General features: G+C 42.7%; 1 protein-coding gene across 1 annotated transcript; it reads right to left on the reverse strand.

Moving 5' to 3' along the window:
- Window positions 1-7,072: 7,072 nt before the first annotated feature.
- Window positions 7,073-23,473, reverse strand: LOC138966553 (uncharacterized). Its single transcript, XM_070338822.1, has 2 exons — window positions 22,973-23,473; window positions 7,073-8,162 (listed from the first exon to the last, which is right to left on the reverse strand). The coding sequence occupies exons 1-2, from the start codon at window positions 23,422-23,424 to the stop codon at window positions 7,484-7,486; spliced, it is 1,131 nt and encodes a 376-aa protein (XP_070194923.1). The 5' UTR covers window positions 23,425-23,473; the 3' UTR covers window positions 7,073-7,483.
- Between the last annotated feature and the right edge of the window lie 539 nt (window positions 23,474-24,012).

Raw genomic sequence — 24,012 nt, forward strand, 5'->3', positions numbered from 1 at the left:
ATATAACAAAAAGTCTTCTTTTTGTGGAAGTTGATAATTTCACTTACTTTCACTCTGTTTTTGATAAGCTTCTTTAGTTTCCTAGTGTGCTTCAAATAATGCTTTCATCAACCCGAAACAGATACATTTCTTTATTTGGTGTTTAACGTCGTTTTCAACCACGGAGGTTATATCGCGACGGGGAAAGGGGGGAGATGGGATAGAGCCACTTGTCAATTGTTTCTTGTTCACAAAAGCACTAATCAAAAATTTGCTCCAGGGGCTTGCAACGTAGTACAATATATTACCTTACTGGGAGAATGCAAGTTTCCAGTAAAAAGGACTTAACATTTCTTACATACGGCTTGACTAAAATCTTTACAAAAATTGACTATATTCTATACAAGAAACACTTAACAAGGGTAAAAAGAGAAACAGAATCCGTTAGTCGCCTCTTACGACATGCTGGGGAGCATCGGGTAGATTCTTCCCCCTAACCCGCTGGGGGTAACAGATAAATCTAAAGCATATTTCAATTAGTCTGAATTGTACACTAAGTTGTATCATGTTATTTTGAAGTATAGGGGGCTTTTTACAGTGATTCGTGAAGGCCGCTTCACTGGTCCATATTAGGCGCCCAGGCTCCTAATATGGACCATTTGTGATTTTTTTCTGTATTCAATTTTTGCTGAATGTCTATCAAAGCTATTTCACTCTAATTAGGCCTAACGGTTAACCTAAGGAAGAAGGACTACCAAACACAAAATGAAACATCTTCGCAAGAAAACGAGCTAGTTATCAGCATGAAACAAAAAGTGGTCCATATTTGGAGCCCTTCCCCTACTTACACACATGGCTCTATCTGGATTCGGGCAGATTAATGGGCAAGCGTGGTGTTCGTCTTATCACTCTGAGAATCAAAGGGTAGCAAGCGCTTTAAATGCATACATAAGCAACAAGAGTAAGTGGGAGTTACGCGGAACCATTGTCCCTGCACATAATTATCGTATGCATTTAGAGCGCTTCTGCTTACTTCCCTTTGTTTCTCAGATAAAATAGCGCTATGCCTCATTTGCTTTTCGGTCATTGGAAACCTTACGCTGTCTGAATAAACAGTCAATGCTGGCTATTTTTGGTGTTGTGACAGGTGGTGGAGGTGTTATTCTTTATGATGTTGCCCGTGATGTTGTCGTTTTTATTCATGCTCATATGTAAATAAACCCTGAGGACTATTTTTAAGTGTTTGGTGTATCAGTCCTATCTTGTAAATTAAAGGTGACAAGTAACTTATCTGCCAACGGGGAAATCTTCACAAATGACTAAGACGATAAGACATTTTATCAGCGTTGAATATTTGGAGCTCCAAGAAACTCGCGCCGGTTATGAAGGAACTGCCAAAAATATGAGCATGAATAAGGAACATTTATTTGTCCTGTGTGAGATCAATCAAGTTTCTTATCTAGAGCTACTCGCTGAGTTTCACAGAAGCGGACAAGAATTCAATTTCGCTGATTTTCCTTTGAACTTAAAATTAACTTTAATCTGTGCTATTGTATGAGCGTGACTGTGCACGTATGAAAGAGAAGGAAACATGAAGGACACACACACACACCTCCTCCACACGCACACCTCCACGCACACATACACTCTTCAAAAAATGTTAAGGATCGGTTGAAAAAACGGATCTAATTATAAAAAATTGCTAAACAATTAAACATCGACATAATAATTAAAAGATTAATGTGTTTGAATTAACAAATGAACAATGAGTCTTGACCTAGAATTTTGTTTGGCAGGCAGAGTTATTTCCCTTTCAGTGGGACTTCTCAAAAGCTTCTGCATTTTGGAAGAAAAAGGGTGCTTTTTATAGCCCCATGAAATTTGCGGAACGCATGCCAGGGCAAAAGGTTGTGATGCACGTGCTACAACAGGGTCCTGGCTATGAACATCGCTCACCAGCTTGTGTTTAAAGGTTGACACGCTGACACAATTATGCAGAGTAGCAACATGCCCCACGAATAAAACTGAGCGATTTGGATAGAGGAAGGGCAATAGGATGGCTACAAGACGGTGTTGCTGCCAGGCAAGTGGCCCAGAGGCTTGCAGTGGCTCCCTCTGTCATCATCAGACTAAAACAGAGATTCCACGCAACTGGAAGAGTGCAGGAGCGACAACGTTCTGGTCGGCCCAGTCACCCCACAAAGAGAGGATCGCTTCATTCAGAGGCAGGCCATGCAACAAAGAATGGCTACGGCAAACAACATTAGGCAACGGCCTACAAGCTACCACCAACACTGTTGATAGTGGTCAGACGATCCGAAACCGCTTACACAACTTTGGCTTGCGTGCAAGGCGTCCAGTCCGAGGAACAACACTGACTGCTAATCACCGATCAGCTCGCCGAGCCTGGTCTACTCAACATGTGAGGTGGCAACGTCAGCAGTGGGCTCAGGTGTTGTTTACAGATGAGTCCCGCTTTTGCTTGGAACCTGCTGATGGTCGCATCCGAGTGTGGAGGCGTCGCGGAGAGCGATTTGCAGAAGGCGCTGTTCGGGAACAACAGTGTTTTGGCGGAGGCTCTGTGATGGTCTGGGGAAGGATCAGCACACGTCTAAGGACACCTCTGTACCATGTAGTGGGCAACTTGACCGGTGTCCGCTACCAGAATGAGATCCTGCAACCCCTGGTCGTTCCAGCCCTCCAAGCGATCGGCCCTCGTGCGATTCTTCAGGATGACAACGCACCTCCCCATCGCTCTGCAGCTGTAAACACCTTCATCCAGCAGGTCAGGATCAACAGGATGCTGGGGCCAGCCAACAGCCCGGACCTGAACCCCATAGAGCATATGTGGGACGAGCTTTGTCGTCGGGTACAGCAACATCCCCCTCCTCCTGCCAATCTGGGTCAACTGCTGCAATGGCTCCAGCAGGAGTGGAATGGAGTTCCCAGAGCATTCATATGCAACCTGATCCACTCCATGCACCAACGATGTGTTAAATTCCTGGCACACAACGGAGGCCACACACGTTATTGACACTGATTCACATTGTTGTGAATTCCATTTTCGAGGGTTGTCACGTTTGACACACTCTAGCTAAATTGTCGCTGCCGCGTTCGATCTTTGCTTCGTTTGTCATTACTCCTTGGTTGTTCAATTATATACTTTTTTTTAAATGAAAGAATTCGGTCTTGTCTGTTTTGTGTGGCGTGCTTGTAAAAAAGTGATCCTTAACCTTTTTTTGAAGAGTGTACTCACGCACATGGTTTCATTTACTAGTGCGCCTTGTGCCATTGGTGCATAACATCTCAAAATGTCCCATTGGAATTGCCTTCAGTGCGTCAAAGGGCGCACTGAGATTACGTACCACTGCGCCACCCCATGCACACTTTTCACGGGAGTACAATGTTCGAAATGAGCTAGGCAAAAATGCGCGCCAAGCCGAGCAACTTGCGAGTTTGTAAAATGCAATGTGATTTGCTTTTAAATTGTAATTCATTAGTATTCAACCAATTCTGCGAACTATCTGTGCTTGCGCGATTACCTCTGTGGAAACTGTCAACAGAAGCGATATCGATCGAAACACAGACAAACACACACACACTAACCCGATACACTGGCACATTCTCATATCAGCATATGGCACTAAATAGCACTATTTTGCATCTTTCGACAAAAGCATTTTCGGAGCGCCTAGCCTGCTTTGTGCGTTTTGCCGTCGACTATGTAATGTCCCATCAGAATTTGGTTGAGGGGGACAAATGTCCCATTGTCTTTTTCTTCCAGGCTAAACCCTGCACGCATGTGTGTACATACACGCACGCACGCACGTATACATACGCTAGCACACACCTACACCTCCTCCTCCACACACACACATGTAACCGAGTGCCGAAACACCACAATCACCTTTGGAGGCGAAGTCCAATCAAACAGGATTGAGAATTTTAGAGCTTATTTCTAAGCCCTATAAAATCTGTTATGCATTCGCAAAGGATTCCATGATCATACAGAGAGACAAAAGCCGCCAGACCCCATCACAAACAGAACTCTACAATCCACAGGTGTTGCCTTGCGAGCTATAAATAGCTCGCAACTTCTAAGGCGAACAACTATGCAGAGTCTGCTGTGAAGGGCGACGGTAGTCTCCCTGTCACACTCGCCCCCGTTTGAATGAACTTTGTCCCCCAAAGTTCCGAACCATGGACCCGCCAAGCTTAGGTCCCTCCCAGGTTGACTGACTGACTGACTATTAGGGTTTAACGTCCTCTTAGACCAACTGGTCTATATTGGGACAGGTATTGGTAATACGCTGAAGATATGGTGTGATACTTTGATTCGAACAAGCCCGCTGTGGCTGTCTTCTTCGACACACCAGCATTGGGTTTGTCTCGTCAAAGTATCGAAATACGATCATGATAATCAGAGACGAGAGATGATGCATGCGTGTCTTCGTGTTTTCCAAGCCCTGCGACTTTCGCTGTGAATGTGGGATCTTTTTCGTGCGCATGTGTGCACACGGGGGTGTTCGGACACCGAAGAGAGTCTGCACAAAGTTGCATTTGACTCCGAGAAATAAATCTCTCGCCGAACGTGGGGATCGAACCCACGCTGATAGCGACCAACTGGCTACAAAGCCAGCGCGCTACCAACTGAGCTACGTCCCCGCCCCCTCCCAGGTTCGTGGAATGGGAACAGCACGAAAATGATTCAGTGGCCATAACGCCATTCCTGAACATTTCATGTCGAGTCCCATCCCTGTCGACGACGCCAAATGTAACCGAGTGCCAAAACACCACAATCAACTTTGGAAGCGAAGTCCAATCAAACAGGATTGAGAATTTTAGACCCCATCACAAACAGAACTCTACAATCCTATTTATAGCTCGCAACTTCTAAGGCGAACAACTGCAGAGTCTGCTGTGAAGGGCGACGGTAGTCTCCCTGTCACACACACACACACACGCATGCGCGCACACACGTACGCACCCACATATATCACAAAAAGAGGGCTCATCTACGTATTCTTTCAACAACTTTTGCATGACGCTATTCAATTTTCAGACAATGAAAAATGTGTAAACAGTTTTAGTTGAATATAATATAATACATCACAACTCACGGGTAAACTTTGTAAGCATGCGATATCTCCTACTGGCACTGTCAGGTTCATATTATGCTATACACATACACATTTCAGCTCAATCGGCCTATATAACACCGGAGGTCTGGGTGCGGACAGAAGGACAGCCAGTCAAATAGACTGAAATGTACACACACACTCATTTACGGTGTAAAAAACAATTCATACCACCAGTCAAATAAACCGTTGTGATATGAAAGCATAAAAAGTCATTGCAAATTCACGATATTCTCGATTCAGTCCGTTTCAATCACGTCACTGGGTATGGTGCCACACTTTCGTGTAGGCTGGTGCTGCGTTTTAGGATCCCAAGACCCCCCGCGGGTTAGGGGGAGTCCCATATTGGTTGGGACTAGAAAGAATTTACCCGATGCTACCCAGCATGTCGTAAGAGGCGACTAACGGTTCTGTTTCTTCTCTTCTTTTGTCTTATTTCTGCCTTACCAGTCCTTTCACCTATATTTCCTTCCAAGAAAACTCTCCCTACTATTCCCTGCAGTTTTCCAATTCTTTTCTTGTTGTCTTATTTCTACCTGACTGGATCCATCACCTTTATTTCACTTACCAAAAGTCTTCTTTTCCACATCCTTATTTCTCTGCACCCCGCATGTCGTATGAGGCGACTAACGGATTCTGTTTCTCCTTTAACCCTTGTTAAGTGGTTCTTGTATAGAAAATGGTCAATGTTTGTAAAGATTTTAGTCAAGCAGAATGTAAGAAATGTTTAGTCCTTTGTACTGGAAAATTGCATTCTCCCAGTAAGGTCATATATTGTACTACGTTGCAAGCCCCTGGAACAATTTTTTGATTAGTGCTTTTGTGAACAAGAAACACTTAACAAGTGGCTCTATCCCATCTCCCCCCTTTCCCCTATCCCATCTCCCCCCTTTCCCTCGTCGCGATATAACCTTCGTGGTTGAAAACGACGTTAAACACCAAATAAAGAAAGGATCCCAAGTCTTTCAGACAAAAGGGAATGGTGTCCTCACGGACATATCATAGTCTTGAGTCTGCGGAGAAAAGCTCACAGCGTTGAAACATATCCCTATTTGATGACACAAAGTCCAGTCGTCAAAGCACATGACGTTATTCTGTCGATGAGCACCCTCCTTCACAAATACTGTGTCCCTATCTTTTTGTTCATGCAATGTTTGTGACGTTCGCTTCTTGCTTTAGAGGTGGTTCATGTCAAAAAGCATGATGATACCCAACAGAGGAGGAGTACAAGGCGTCACCTGTGACGTCTACCGAACCGGTCCGGCGGTAAAGCTTGCGTTTCTTCATGACCAGCTAGTGATGGACAAAAGACGTCAAAATGCATTACATCCCAGTTTGTATTCGCCAGTAGAAGTGAAGATATATTGTATTGTCGTCCTTCCTGATTGACAAATGCCTCAATTTACGACGCAATTTTGCCATGTAAAATAGCCGTAGGTTTGTGGATAGTGCGCAGCAATTCAGATGTTCTACGTTGATAATTACACGACGTCAAAAACAACTGACGCATGTTTCTCTTTGCTGACTGCAGCCTCCGTGGCCATGCGCTTGTCGTTTGGTAGTTTTCACAACCTATTTTATTCATGTTTTTATTACTTAGTTAGTGGAAGAATTTTTTGTAATGTATGTTTGATGGTGTATGCTTTTAATTAAGCGTTGTTGACTATGAATGTAGATGTAAATGCTTGTATAACTGTGTTTTAATTTTAAATGTGTCAAGCGCAAAGAGCATAATTGTAAAGTTATGATGTTGCGCTATATAAATGCTCATTTATTATTATTATTATTATTATTATTATAGAAGGGCGTCACACATCACACATATGTACACAGTTCCTACTCGCTGACATCAGAATGCACACACTCGAGTCAGCAGACGAGCCACCTCAACTCACAACTAAAGACGTTAACTCTTCCTTCCTGACAACAGACTGTACACCAGTAGACACGTCACGTCACACTATGTATCATGTAAACTTTTATTCACTCAGTGTAGACTGATTTCGTTCCCGCCAGCCGTTGACCTGCTGAAGGGGTTGCAGAATGTCCGAAAAATAAGGTTCTCGACATCCGGAGTTTAAATTTATTGACGTACAACTTGACTCTCCCACAGCATACTGTACACACGTAAGACGGCAGATAAGCCACGCCACAGTGTATGATGTCAACATTTTGTTCACTCAATGCAGACTGGTTACGCCTGGCCTTGCCGTTGTTAGGGGGCTGCAGAATGTCTACAAAGTTCCACAATTATTATGTAAACTTCTATTCACTCACTGCAGACTGGTTATGGTACCACCTGACCATGACCATGTTAGCGGGTTCCAAAATGTCTACAATATAGTACAAAGTTCCACAATACACGTCTATTCACTCACTGCAGACGGTTTACGTTTCTGCCTGGCCTTGCCCTTGCTAGGGGGCTGCAGAATGTCAGGAAAATGGCTCTCGCCTTCAGGAGCGGAGCCGTGTTTTAACCACGACATGACCACGTCTTTGGTCGGCATTTCTTCTGGAAGCTTGGCAGGCATGCGTCGCTCAGGCAACTGAAACTGGCTGTTGTATCGCTCTTTGGGGCTTAACATGGAGTCTTTGATTCCCAGGCCGTACAGTATCCCTCCCTTCTTTCTTCGGTCTCTCACTTCTTTCAAGTCACTCTCTCTCCCACCCCTGGGCGTGCATTCGCTATGACTGTACCCTTGCAGTTTATGCGCATCTGCTAGGCTCAGTGGAAGAGGTGGCGGCTTGGTGTCGAAGAGTCTGTCTCCAGTGAGCTTGATCCTGGGCGAGCTGACCTTGCCGCCATGGCAACTAGTGGAGTAAAGTGGGTCAAGGCCAGGTCGGTCTTGAGGTGTGAATTGACGGTTATTGATAGGACAAGGGCTGGCGCGCACCGAGGAAAGAATGTTCCCGGGGTCTATGTGCACGTCATTGGCGCGTGCAACAAGGTCAATGAGGTTGTCAAGGTCATCCATCCCTACGCCTCTGTCGTCTCCTCCTCCTCCTCCACTGTCGTCGAGGAGACGCTCCTCACTGTGCATGCGTCTGCAAAAACAAAAACAAAAAACAAACAAAAAGTTTATGCATTAGCATTGTTTGAGATGGGGGTAGATCGATATCTACCTGTCCGTCTACATATTAGTTCTGCTGTTCTGTCCGCCCATCCCTCCAGAGCAGCTTTGATTCGTGTAACTTTCCTCAATTTCCATTGATTGTATATAAGCTTACCCAGCCACAGTCTTGCAAAGACACCATTGTGAAGCACACCAAAAAGTATCGTATTTTGAACGTCGTCATTTTATGACGTAAAGGTCTAATGACATCACCCCTGAAAGGGATACCAGTTAATGAGATACGATACCGATACATGTACATGTACGATTCTTCTGTCTGTGCAAATATGACTACGTCACCGAGACAAACTTATTCAGAAATAATTCTTTTTGTCATTTCATCGGGACACGTACATAAGATGTGAAAGAACTTATACGTGACGCCATTACTCGCATTTATGACGTCTTCAAATTTACTTCGCTTTTGACGCCACAGGTTTCATTTTAGATATAAGGTCAAAGAGAAATGTCTTGGTTTGTTAAATCAATGTCCTATCTCATTTAAAAGGGTTTGCATTTCAAATCATTTCAAATGTCATGTATTACTTTTATGGCAAGTGATCTGAGACACTCGTAAACGCGGTTTCATCATTTTGTTTGAATTATACTGCAAAGTTGTTCCCCAGAATTACACCACATAGCGACAGCGGACTCGATGACAGAGATCGATTAACAAGGATAATTATTTCGCTGATGCCAAAACACCACCAGAAATAACAGATCATACATGTAACATCGCTCCCTATAGTGCATGTATAGTGAAGAAGAATGCAGTAAGGATTTCAATGAGATATGCAATTAAAGGAGATGTCGGTTTAATACCTTTAGGGTACCTGTCACTGGCGAGAAGATGAATGTGATGTGCAGAGTATAGAAGTATTATGTTCGGCCTAGGTTCCGACTGGAGACTAGGATCACCAGAATTGATAGTTTCGGTAGATTCACTGAACCCTGAGTGTTGACGTGACTGATATGCCAAAGGGTTAACTCTTTTTCACGGTGAAGCCACGCTCCTTTAAGTACAACACCACCCTGTTCCTCAGCGTTTTAAGTTGTCATCTATTGCTACGAACGTCTGAATGAATTATTTGTGAAAAATAATCAAATCACTATTGTGATTATAATTATGAATGTTCATTGTCGATACGCAAAACATATCTGTTAAATTAACTCTACATATAAAATCAAGCAGAAACTAAACTTACACTGATGTGATCTACCATAATCTAAACATCTATCTTCTATATATATATACGACTTGTGTCTGTCTGTGTGTGTCCGCGATGCCAAGCCAAAGATCTCGGTGGATCTTTTTCAAATTTGGAGACCGTATTCAGCTACACCCCGGACACAACCTCATCGATGAGATATTTGAACACGTGCTCTCAGCGCGCAGCGCTGAACCGATTTTGGTTTTTCTCTGGATCCATTCCCAGTAACTCTTCCTTATCTTCTCCAGTGTTTTCAGCCGCGTTTGTCTCCCTTCCTCCGTGCGGTGCGCCAGCAAAGCCGGCGTACACCCGGCATAGCCGGGTCCCCGGCGCAGCCGGGTATTCGGCTCGACTTCTTCCTGGCCCAGCCGTACCCGGCGAAGCGGGTATTCATCTAGTTCAACATACACGCACAAACACTACTGGGATCACAATGCTGTGGTGAACTTTCTTCAGTGAGAAAATCTTGCAGTTATTAAACATCGTTCTCAAAACAAACAAAAAATTTGAATTACATCGAGATAACTGTCATAAAATCAATCGTAAAATCAAAACTTACACTAAAGTCGCGACCGCCATGAACGATCAAGCACAATATGAACACTCAACACACACACTTCTGGGACCACAATGTTATGGTCATGAACTTTCTCAGCCTTGTGATCGGATTAACATTTTGGTCATGATTTGCCAGTGTGTACAACAGTCGGCACTGGGCTGCGCCTTATGTGCGTTAACAGTTTATGCACGAAGGAAAAATATCCACTCTTCTTTTTTTCTGTCAGAAAGAGAAATATAATGTGAAGTCATGAGAAAGCCATTATGGCTTTGTTGCATACAACTCTTGTTCTATTCTTGTCTTCTTCTGTTGCCAGAATCTGCATATCTGAGTGGGGCTAACATGGATCCAAAACAAAGCCATCCAAGCTTAATGAATTAAGTAGCTTTGGTTTCAGGGGCGGATCAAATCATTTTCAAGGGGGAGTTTCCAAAATGTGTTTAGGGACAGGTCGACGACGCGAAGCGTTCAATTGAGGGCGCAAAGCGTCCGACCCTCTTGGGGGGGGGGGGGGGGGATGCCGCCCCCCCCCCCCCGAAAAATGTTGATAAAAACAAGGAAAATTAGGCAATCTGGTGCAATCTGAACCAAAAAACTTCCCCTAATACACCTTCCCAAAAGTTGATTTTAGAAGAAAAATTTGGATCAAAACAAGGGAAATTGACCGATCTGGTGCAACCTGAGCCACAAAAAAACCAACCCAACTACATTTTAAAACCGTCATTTAGAAGACAAAGGCCGGCTCCTAGGGGGGTCCCCTGACATCCCGGAAAAATTTGATAAAAACTAGGAAAATGGAAGAATCTGGTGCAATCTGAGCCATAATTTTTTCTTTCTTTTCAAATTGATTTCTTTTCTTTTTTTTTAGGCTGGGGGGGGGGGGGGAACCCTGGAACCCCCCCCCCCCCTGGATCCGCCCCTGGGTTTGGTAGAATTGGTAGTTTCTTTACAATCAGAAACTACGCGCTGGAAATAACATTTGAACAGCGCAAAAACAGAGAGGCACGAGTGCGCATCCTCTAACTTGAGGCTCCAACAAACCCGCACGGAAACAAAAACAAACAAACGAAAGAACAAATAAACAATAGCTTGGACATTTGCTGAATAGGGACTTTCGCCTTGCTCACCAATACTACCATGTGAGTGTGGGTGTTGAGGGATGACAGATTTAGGAGAGGGGGGGGGGGGGCGCTTTGGGATCGGATCGAGGGCATAATTAATTAATGTCCAGTCTTTGTCGGCGTTTCGACAATGTGTTGATTAATCCAGTACAGCCGTTGAAAATGTCATTATCTTTGCCACAGAAACCAGTATTGCATTTTTGACAGACGTGCAATCGATTTTCTTGCGGTAGTCGTCAAACTTTCATGAATATTTCCTTGATCTGCTCAAACTAGTATGAGGTCAGCAATGACGACAAGCTTGGAAGGCGAGAGAGAGACAGACAGAGAGACAGACAGACAGAGAGAAAAGAGGAAATACGGACAGACAGGCAGAGACAAAGAGAAACATTATGCACTCGATTACGAGAAAATTGTATTTAACAAACCAAGCAGTATACTGTGAAAGTTACAAAATATAACTGGCTGTTACACTGTTATGTTTAAAGCCATATGTACTCGATGACTATACTCGCTAATTGCTTTACCAACAGCTGGAGACAGACTAAATTAAGTTCCCTGCAAAATATTGTGGTCTAGGACCCCTTAAATGTTGAGATATTTGAATTTTCATTTTGATCTGGATCGTCCTATTTATAGATTTGGCAACACATGTAACGTTGTGATGCAAGGGAGAGAACACCGCGGCTTTGTTGACATCCTCACTTTTTCAGAGGCTAGAACAAGCTGTAATGCATGTATTATGGTCCGCGCATGGTGACGTATCGTCATTATATGGTCTTATGGTGCGTTTGACATCGATTGTGGGCAAACTACACTTTGTAAACACGGGAGTGCGTTAGTATGCCTTTAAACAGTATTATTTTCGCGTTTTGGGGATAGCATTCTCAGGCTATGGTCATGATAAGCCCCGTACCCGTTAGAGTACTGAATTATATATATATGCTATCAATCTTTGATCAATACTGCGACTATCTGCACCTCATACCCTGGAAAATGTGCGGCTTGTAGGTCCAGAATCGGTACACATTTAATCAACCTGCGGTTTATTTCAAGTGACACGCAAACCAATAGTACATACATGCGCAAGCGCGCTCATCATGGGAGGAGGGGTGGGGGTATGGGGGGGGGGGGGGGGGGGGACGAAGAAAAAGAAGAACGAAATAAAGAAAGGAAGATGAAAAAAAGAAAAAGAAAACACAAGTGGAACACACACACACACACACACACACACACACACACACACACACACACACACACACACACACACACACACACACACACACACACACACACACACACACACAATACCCAGCCAAAAAAACAAAGATAATTTTACCTGACATTCAGGCAAGTAGACAGTTCCGACTCAGTGTCCATAATAATATTACGGTTCCACGTTCACTCACAAAACACCTGTACCTCACAGAACTCTGCACTACAACTGACACTGTTCGAGTACCTAACACTTGTTCTCATCCTGTTCACTTAACTATTCACGTCACGAGAACACGCATCGCAGATCGAACCGGGGACTGTGTCTGTATCAAGTTCCCGCAAGGCTTGGAGAGAAGTGCTCTGTGCAAGATTAGAGTCTGCATTTAATGCTGGTAGGGGATGTTGAAGGAAAAGCGGAACTGGATGTTCTTCACCTGCTACGACAGCCGAACAGTCAATATAAATAGATGAATTCCGAAAATAATCTGTCGGGTTTGTATGGGTTGTGAAAAGACAACCATTGGAGGGACCAATTACTAGTGTGTCTGAAACACGTGCCGGACAGGAGCACGCGTGAATGAATTTGTCCGAAGAAAAACAAGGGTATTCACTCTTTCACAACCCATACAAACCCGACGGAGTTATTTCCGAAAATCGTCTATTGTATTGGTGATAAAAGTTGTTTGCTGTGACAGCCTAACAGTCGATTGATGATGAAATTTGTTTGTACATTTCAGCGCTTCTTATTCCCTCAGTTTCGGGTGCTACGTTCCGCCAGGGACCTATATAATAGGTCTATGGTTTCGCACAACTCTCACTTACTTTGGTTGTCCATCTATTAAGAGCACATACCACATACTTTTGTTGTTTCTTGAATCTTGTTTAACACTTAATCGAAGCTCCGTCTCAGAATGAGCGATATGTGGTCAGCTCGGTGTAAAGAAACAAGGGAACCCAGTTTAGTATAGCCATTGCCACACATTTCTTTTTCTACCACCGTCCGACATAATCATAAACACACGCACAGTAAACCGAAAGCTTCAGGAGTCTTGTATACAGGGTGGGCCATAAAAAGTGTCCACATTTAATTTGTTAATATTTTTCCTGTAAAGTGATAGTTTCTTTTCTGTTTCAAATAGAATTTGAGACAAGCATCTTAGAATTCTTTTAAAGCCTGAATGGATCGCATTCCAGTACAGGAAAGGACCAAAATCGTTGAACTTTACTTTGCTACCAATTCTGTGGTTCTCGCCCAGCGCGCTTTTCGGAGAGAGTTCCCTGGCACACACTGTCCATGTGCGAGAACTGTGAAGCGCCTCGTGGATAAATTCAGAAAATGGTCGACCACTATGTCCTTTATTGTTATCTGCGAGACTACCAGTGTTCCTGAATTTATCCACGAGGTCCTTTCCTGTACTGGAATGCGATCCATTCAGGCTTTAAAAGAATTCTAAGATGCTTGTCTCAAATTCTATCTGAAACAGAAAAGAAAATATCACTTTACAGGAAAAATATTAACAAATTAAATGTGGACACTTTTTATGGCCCACCCTGTATATCCCGACTGAATATTTCTCTTTCCTACCACGGACATCATAAGTACACATTACAAAACCGAAAGCGTCAGATGTCGTGAAATATAATTATATCTGTCTCCGGATTGAAAATCTGTCCCACACCTGAAGCAAATACAGTAGAATCCGCTGAATAAGGCCATGTTTAAGAAAGCCACCCGCTTTTTGAGGCCAATTTCTGACTGCACGGATTTTTCCTTATGTTTTATGCTTATGCTTTTATTAAATCCACCCGCTTAATATAGCCACTTTTGTCCTGCACCAAGGTGACCTTATTAAGCGGAGTCTACTGTAGCTCGAAAGGTTTTCGCTTATGGTTTTTATCGTCACTCAGACATTGTCCGGCCATTCTGTCACTGTAGGTGTCGGGTCAAGCAGTATATTGTACCAAGATCGAGTGTTGATAGCCTGGGTATTAGACCATTATTTACACTTAAAGGCAGAGTAAGCCTCCCGTAAACCATCACAGATACGGTCAGGCTTTTACACACAGTACAAACACCATTTCATTTAAACACTCACCAATTGAGAACATCCTAGGTGCCCTCCGTAAAGAGCGAACAATTTTCAAAGAATTTATTTTTGCGTGGTTTATCTTACCCCTGAGCCATCGTGAACCCGTGTGATCCAGTTTTCCCTTTTCACAATGCAGTCGTCATAGTTAGTCATTTGAATGCGACTCGACGTGAGCTTATCTACAATAGCACGTTTTTTTTTATGCACGAAACAACGGCTGTGGTTCACAAGAACTCTAGCGATGGCTTTTGACTGTTGAGAGGAACGGCGATTTGCACTGATAAACCGGCCGTCGTCTGCTACGACCCTTGCGTGACCCTGCTTCCGGGCTTTTCTTTTTTTAAACTTTCACAACTTCGAATTGTTCTGATCTTGTCTTGATGAAAAACGAATTCTTTTATGATTAAAGAATGTTTGTGTAACAAGCTGTCAATTTATTATTTAGATTTTAAAAGTTAGGTCTAGCGCAAAAACGAGGCGCCGTTGTTGTTAACGGAACAAGTCTACGAAAATAAATTCTTTGAAAATGTCTCACGCTCGACAGAAAGCAGCCAGGATGTTCCCGTTCGGTGAGCGTTCAAATGGAAGTATGCTTGTACTGTATTTAGACGCTCGGGGAGCTCTGTGATGGTTTACGGGAGGCTTACTGTGCCTTTAAAGGTACACGAGCTAGTCGTGACCCGACCAAACAGCTTGATGTCAAAACTATTTAAAAATGATAAAACGGTATTTTAACATAGGTGACGGTTAATATTGCTTTCTGGCTAGAATAAGTGTAACACAAAAAAACGTTGTTAGTAATTTGCCATACGGTTATAATTTGTTCCTTCCTGAAGTTTAAGGCAGTCAGAAGTGCAACAATATAATGTGATTGTACATGTAACAATAGGCAGACGATCTGGATAGTGGCAAACACTTGACACTGACCTTCTCACTCCGACACTAATTTTGATCCAAGGCCGGGGGGGGGGGGGGGGGGAGGGATGGGGTGTATTTACACATTGCCACAAAAATCTCAACTTGCTCCCTGAGAGTAGTTACTGAAGAGCCTTTTTACGTACAGTTCTTCTCCATCCCCCCCCCCCCCCTTCCTCCCCCAGGAAAGCTTGCACGAACTTTTTTTTTCTTCCCCACGCTGTCAAAGACGACGATAGTTAACGATATAATTGACGTGCCAAGGGATTATTAGGTTAAAAACAAGAGGCGAAGCCTTCAAGGCTCCCGTCAGAAATCGACAAACAGTAACACAAACTCAATCACTCCGTCACACATACACACACACAGTAAGCATAGACACGGTGCAAGAGTGGGAGACGCTAGATCTAGATCTGTCTGTCTGTAGCCTACTTACAGGGACACGACTGCCACTGAGATCGACACTGCCCTTTCGACAGCGCTTCCTCGCGCAGACACTGAAAACACGCTGTGCAGATCAACCTGTAGGAAATCTCCTTTGGTATCTTCTTTATCTATTTTTTCTGGAGCCGCTACGAAACCGAACAATGTGAAATCGTCTTCCCCGAATCGGCGAACTGCAGCTGGGTATGTATAGATCTATGAGCTGGGTGAGAACTGTATCTATACCACAATCCTTCACGCGATCTGACCTAACCTTGACCCCTGACCTGGTCTACATACCACACACAACACAAACCAGTCACCTGTTTTTACCCCCCCCCCCAACCCACCACCACCCGTTTTCTTTGGATACACACTTTATGTACATACGTGCCGACGAAATGTTGATCATTGCTTCAATACTTTGAAGCTGTTGCTTGGATAATAACCCGGTAAAATTAGTATTTCGGTGTTCAGTCAAATGTTAAAGTTTCTATCACACACGCACGCACGCACAGACAGACAAAAGTTAGCATCGCATAGGCTACACTTACGTGAGCCAAAAATATGGCGTCGGTACAGAACGTTTACTGAAAACAGCACCGACGGTATGCATCATCAGTGGTAACGGGAGTTTAGTGCGTCCCAAGACCGTTTTTGTCGGCTTCTATTGCGTCAAGTTTTGGACGCAGGGACTATGGCAATCCGAATGGTGCAAAAGTCCCTTTTAGCTCTTGATGTCTAAATAACACATTATTTAGCTAAATAACGCGTTATTTAGCTAAACAATGCTTTATTTAGCTATATCATGCATTATTTAGCTAAATAATGCATTGTTTAAATTAAACAATGCATTATTTACAGATACAGAAAAAAGAGAGCCCAGAGCACTAAATAATGCATTGTTTAGCATAAATAAGAGATTGTGTTTGTAAATAACTCATTATTTATAAATAATTACGCGTTTTCTCTAAACAATATATTATATGTAAATAAAGTGTTATTTAAATAAATAAAATATTATTTAGATAAATAAAATATTATTTATCTAAATAAAATATTATTTAGATAAATAAAATATTATATGTAAATAAAATATTATTTATCTAAATAAAATATTATTTATCTAAATAAAATATTATTTAGATAAATAATTTATTATTTAGATAAATAATTTATTATTTAGATAAATAATTTATTATTTAGATAAATAATTTATTATTTACTGTTTTTGCCTTGAAATAGTATTATTACACTAAATAATGCTTTATATAGCTATATAATAGGTTTCCGCTATATAATTCATGATTTGGTAAATAATACATTATATACCGTAAATAAAATATTATATACCGTAAACAATTCATTGTTTAGCGCATCGCGAAGCCGTTTTTTCTCTTGTTGTTTTTTTCCACGTGTTTCCGTGGATCCACGAGAGCTCTGTTGATTCTCAAACTGACCAATCAGACAACTAGCATCTGTACACTAATTAAAGTCCCATTGTTGAGTGTGACGAAAACTCGTGGTGACGATTTTAAAACATGTTGGGTCACGCATGGTCCAATCTTACATGGTCCAATCTTACATGGTCCAACCTTACATGGTCCAACCTTACATGGTCCAATCTTACATGGTCCAACCTTACATGGTCCAACCTTACATGGTCCAATCTTACATGGTCCAATCTTGCATGGTCCAATCTTGCATGGTCCAACCTTACATGGTCCAATCTTACATGGTCCAACCTTACATGGTCCAACCTTACATGGTCCAATCTTACATGGTCCAATCTTACATGGTCCAACCTTACATGGTTCAACCTTACATGGTCCAATCTTACATGGTCCAATCTTGCATGGTCCAATCTTACATGGTCCAACCTTGCATGGTCCAACCTTGCATGGTCCAATCTTACATGGTCCAACCTTACATGGTCCAACCTTACATGGTCCAACCTTACATGGTCCAATCTTACATGGTCCAACCTTACATGGTCCAACCTTACATGGTCCAATCTTACATGGTCCAATCTTGCATGGTCCAATCTTGCATGGTCCAACCTTGCATGGTCCAATCTTACATGGTCCAACCTTACATGGTCCAACCTTACATGGTCCAATCTTACATGGTCCAATCTTGCATGGTCCAATCTTACATGGTCCAACCTTGCATGGTCCAACCTTGCATGGTCCAATCTTACATGGTCCAACCTTACATGGTCCAACCTTACATGGTCCAACCTTACATGGTCCAACCTTACATGGTCCAACCTTGCATGGTCCAACCTTACATGGTCCAATCTTACATGGTCCAACCTTACATGGTCCAACCTTACATGGTCCAACCTTACATGGTCCAACCTTACATGGTCCAATCTTACATGGTCCAATCTTGCATGGTCCAATCTTACATGGTCCAACCTTACATGGTCCAACCTTACATGGTCCAACCTTACATGGTCCAACCTTACATGGTCCAACCTTACATGGTCCAATCTTACATGGTCCAACCTTACATGGTTCAACCTTACATGGTCCAATCTTACATGGTCCAATCTTGCATGGTCCAATCTTACATGGTCCAACCTTGCATGGTTTCAACCTTGCATGGTCCAATCTTACATGGTCCAACCTTACATGGTCCAACCTTACATGGTCCAATCTTACATGGTCCAACCTTACATGGTCCAACCTTACATGGTCCAATCTTACATGGTCCAATCTTGCATGGTCCAATCTTGCATGGTCCAACCTTGCATGGTCCAATCTTACATGGTCCAATAATATATATGGACCATGTAAGATTGGACCATGTAAGGTTGGACCATGTAAGATTGGACCATGTAAGGTTGGACCATGCAAGATTGGACCATGTAAGGTTGGACCATGTAAGATTGGACCATGCAAGGTTGGACCATGTAAGGTTGGACCATGTAAGATTGGACCATGCAAGGTTGGACCATGCAAAGTTGGACCATGTAAGATTGGACCATGCAAGATTGGACCATGTAAGATTGGACCATGTAAGGTTGAACCATGTAAGGTTGGACCATGTAAGGTTGGACCATGTAAGATTGGACCATGTAAGGTTGGACCATGTAAGGTTGGACCATGTAAGATTGGACCATGTAAGGTTGGACCATGTAAGGTTGGACCATGTAAGGTTGGACCATGCAAGGTTGGACCATGTAAGATTGGACCATGCAAGATTGGACCATGTAAGATTGGACCATGTAAGGTTGGACCATGTAAGGTTGGACCATGTAAGATTGGACCATGTAAGGTTGGACCATGTAAGGTTGGACCATGTAAGATTGGACCATGCAAGGTTGGACCATGTAAGGTTGGACCATGTAAGATTGGACCATGCAAGGTTGGACCATGTAAGGTTGGACCATGTAAGATTGGACCATGCAAGGTTGGACCATGCAAGGTTGGACCATGTAAGATTGGACCATGCAAGATTGGACCATGTAAGATTGGACCATGTAAGGTTGAACCATGTAAGGTTGGACCATGTAAGGTTGGACCATGTAAGATTGGACCATGTAAGGTTGGACCATGTAAGGTTGGACCATGTAAGATTGGACCATGTAAGGTTGGACCATGTAAGGTTGGACCATGCAAGGTTGGACCATGCAAGATTGGACCATGCAAGATTGGACCATGTAAGATTGGACCATGTAAGGTTGGACCATGTAAGGTTGGACCATGTAAGATTGGACCATGTAAGGTTGGACCATGTAAGGTTGGACCATGTAAGATTGGACCATGTAAGATTGGACCATGCAAGATTGGACCATGTAAGATTGGACCATGTAAGGTTGGACCATGTAAGGTTGGACCATGTAAGATTGGACCATGTAAGGTTGGACCATGTAAGGTTGGACCATGTAAGATTGGACCATGTAAGATTGGACCATGTAAGATTGGACCATGTAAGGTTGGACCATGTAAGATTGGACCATGCAAGATTGGACCATGTAAGATTGGACCATGTAAGGTTGGACCATGTAAGGTTGGACCATGTAAGATTGGACCATGTAAGGTTGGACCATGTAAGGTTGGACCATGTAAGATTGGACCATGCAAGGTTGGACCATGTAAGGTTGGACCATGTAAGATTGGACCATGCAAGGTTGGACCATGTAAGGTTGGACCATGTAAGATTGGACCATGCAAGGTTGGACCATGCAAGGTTGGACCATGTAAGATTGGACCATGCAAGATTGGACCATGTAAGATTGGACCATGTAAGGTTGAACCATGTAAGGTTGGACCATGTAAGATTGGACCATGTAAGGTTGGACCATGTAAGGTTGGACCATGTAAGATTGGACCATGTAAGGTTGGACCATGTAAGGTTGAACCATGCAAGGTTGGACCATGCAAGATTGGACCATGCAAGATTGGACCATGTAAGATTGGACCATGTAAGGTTGGACCATGTAAGGTTGGACCATGTAAGGTTGGACCATGTAAGGTTGGACCATGTAAGGTTGGACCATGTAAGATTGGACCATGTAAGATTGGACCATGCAAGATTGGACCATGCAAGATTGGACCATGTAAGATTGGACCATGTAAGGTTGGACCATGTAAGGTTGGACCATGTAAGATTGGACCATGTAAGGTTGGACCATGTAAGGTTGGACCATGTAAGATTGGACCATGTAAGATTGGACCATGTAAGGTTGGACCATGTAAGATTGGACCATGTAAGGTTGGACCATGTAAGATTGGACCATGCAAGGTTGGACCATGCAAGGTTGGACCATGTAAGATTGGACCATGCAAGATTGGACCATGTAAGGTTGGACCATGTAAGGTTGGACCATGTAAGGTTGGACCATGTAAGGTTGGACCATGTAAGATTGGACCATGTAAGATTGGACCATGCAAGGTTGGACCATGCAAGGTTGGACCATGCAAGGTTGGACCATGTAAGATTGGACCATGCAAGATTGGACCATGTAAGATTGGACCATGTAAGGTTGAACCATGTAAGGTTGGACCATGTAAGATTGGACCATGTAAGATTGGACCATGTAAGGTTGGACCATGTAAGGTTGGACCATGTAAGATTGGACCATGTAAGATTGGACCATGCGTGACCCAACATGTTTTAAAATCGTCACCACGAGTTTTCGTCACACTCAACAATGGGACTTTAATTAGTGTACAGATGCTAGTTGTCTGATTGGTCAGTTTGAGAATCAACAGAGCTCTCGTGGATCCACGGAAACACGTGGAAAAAAACAACAAGAGAAAAAACGGCTTCGCGATGCGCTAAACAATGAATTGTTTACGGTATATAATATTTTATTTACGGTATATAATGTATTATTTACCAAATCATGAATTATATAGCGGAAACCTATTATATAGCTATATAAAGCATTATTTAGTGTAATAATACTATTTCAAGGCAAAAACAGTAAATAATAAATTATTTATCTAAATAATAAATTATTTATCTAAATAATATTTTATTTAGATAAATAATATTTTATTTAGATAAATAATATTTTATTTACATATAATATTTTATTTATCTAAATAATATTTTATTTAGATAAATAATATTTTATTTATCTAAATAATATTTTATTTATTTAAATAACACTTTATTTACATATAATATATTGTTTAGAGAAAACGCGTAATTATTTATAAATAATGAGTTATTTACAAACACAATCTCTTATTTATGCTAAACAATGCATTATTTAGTGCTCTGGGCTCTCTTTTTTCTGTATCTGTAAATAATGCATTGTTTAATTTAAACAATGCATTATTTAGCTAAATAATGCATGATATAGCTAAATAAAGCATTGTTTAGCTAAATAACGCGTTATTTAGCTAAATAATGTGTTATTTAGACATCAAGAGCTAAAAGGGACTTTTGCACCATTCGGATTGCCATAGGGACGCATAGTTTAGGGAACCCTAGGCTGTTCACTCAGCTTTACGTGTAATAGGGACATTGCCACGAGTGTTTCTTTCCCTTCCACTGAGTCGAGGTTCTGACCAAGTGTGAACTAATCTGCCGAGACCAAACACGGCGCAGCCACTATCTCTCCTTGTTAGAGAATTAACCCCACGCTTGGGACAGGCTCAGCACTGATTAGGAGCGGCACACGACGGAGATATTTCATGGGTCATTTCAAATCCAGGCGTGACCCTGAACCTCAGCTGTGATGTAGGCCTATGTGATATGCGCGCACAAAACGGAGCTCAAGGTGGTGAGTGTAACATTGAATTTTAAAACCCGTGTTGTGTCAAATTCATATCATGTTGAAAGTGATTCAAGTGATTCAATATGTGAATCGTATTTTGTGTTTATGGGAAGAAACACTCGCTTATTATCTGTCATTCCCTTGACGTAACAAACCAATGGCTATATGTACTGGTCCGTACTGATTTGAAATACTCTACCAAGATATGCACTCACTGTTGGCTCATACCACATTTCTTATCTGAATTTATGATTCCAAAAAACTTAATAGTGCACGCATCTGCTTGAATGTAATGTCCTCATACTCATAGCTTAATTCACAGAAAATAGCCTTGAACATCTTCATTTGTCTGAAGAGTGTGAGAGATTAACATTTGACTGACTCACGTAATAATTTACAGACTGTCGAACTGTGCACTTATGGGTTACATTCTTGCTGGAAGATGGTGTTCACTTTATCCAGTTTGAGACAGTAAGTGAGAATATTAAAAACGGGTATACGGTGGGCTTAATAGCTTAGTGGACAAGACTTCGGCCTCCAATGTGGAACTATGTTGAAAGTTCCAGTCTCGGTCGCGCCTGGCGGGGTAAGGGTGGAGATTGTTCCGATATAAGGTCAATTTATGTGCAGACCTGCTTGTGCCTTATCCCTCTACGTGTGTATACGAAAGCACAAGGCCAATTTCACACGGAAAATATCATGCAAACCATGTCAGTTCGGTGGGTTAGAAAAACAAAAATACCAAGCATTCATCACCCGTGTGTGTGTGTGTATGTGTGTGTGTGTGTATGTATGTGCGTGCGTGAGTATGTGCGTGCGTGCGTGTGTGTGTGTGTGCGTGTGTGTGTGTGTGTGCGTGCGTGCGTGTGCGTGCGTGCGTCAGTGTTTGGCTGTCAAGTATATGTGTGCATGTCCGCCTATGTCTGTGCTTGCTTGCTTGCTTGTAGAAGGGAGCCAATCCACTCACTTCGCATCCATCCTCTTCCTGGCGATGGGATGTGCAAGAGGACAGATATCACTTTCCACGGAGTCCTCCTGCTGCCACACCACAGGCCTTCGGAAGCCACAACGATGAGGACTGTACCTATAACACGCATCCACTGAGCGTCGATAACCATCCAGACTTTGATATACCATCCCCAGTCTTTGTCCAGATTGTACGTGTCTTCTGTAACCTTCCGGAGTTTGGTCCGCCATCCCTCCTCTTTGCCCCTCGGCGTCACTCCGGCGACTTTGAAACGTCCAGGGTTGGGTGTGTGGGAGGGGGCGTGGCGGAGGGTACACCCCAGCGGTCCTCCCTTGGCTGGAGGTTGGCAGGAGGACGGAGGGGGCCTGGCGGTTACTGCGCTCGCCGAAGAGGTCTGAGGGTATGCGGATATAAGGGTCGTACCCACTGTTTACTCTTGATGGTTGCTCCATAGTTGAAATTCTGTCAACTTTGATTGTTACTATTCCTTGTCCTCAATCACTCTTGTGTTTCCAAGAAGTAAGTCTCTAATCAAATCAAATCAAGATTCAAATTCACTTTATTTTCTCATACTGAGAATTTACAGTGGTGGCGCATAAACCTGAAGACAAACGAAACACGAGTTCATGCGCCACCAGTGTATTTTCCACCTACATCCTGATCGTCCGTAAACTGAATCACAAGAAGTCAACACGTGTATCTCCTTCAATAGACAATGTTCAGAAATAAATCTGTCAGGTTTGTAATGGGTTGAGAAAGAGTGAATATTCTTGCTTTTCGTGAGTCAAACTTTCTCACGTGACCCTATAGGCCAGTCAAGAGCGAGGGTGTGTTTGAAACACGGGGACAAGGAGCACGTGTTTGCCTCACTATAAAAGCAAGAGTAGCCTATTCACTAGCGTATCACCAACTCTTGTCCCAAATAGAAATAGTTTCTGAGAGGACGTAAACTCCCCCCTTTAGTTAGTCACTCTTCCACAACCTATTGAAAACCGACAGAATTATATTATTATTTCCGAGTTCGTCTATTAAGCCTAAAC

This window comes from Littorina saxatilis, linkage group LG5 (assembly GCF_037325665.1).
Source record: "Littorina saxatilis isolate snail1 linkage group LG5, US_GU_Lsax_2.0, whole genome shotgun sequence".
Classification (NCBI taxonomy): domain Eukaryota; kingdom Metazoa; phylum Mollusca; class Gastropoda; order Littorinimorpha; family Littorinidae; genus Littorina; species Littorina saxatilis.

Excerpts from the sequence above, each read along its gene's own strand:
- LOC138966553 (XM_070338822.1), bottom strand. The coding sequence starts at position 23,424 with ATGGAGCAACCATCAAGAGTAAACAGTGGGTACGACCCTTATATCCGC. Across the intron at positions 8,163-22,972 it reads AGGAAGAGGATGGATGCGAA|ACGCATGCACAGTGAGGAGC; the intron begins GTGAGTGGATTG and ends TTGTTTTTGCAG.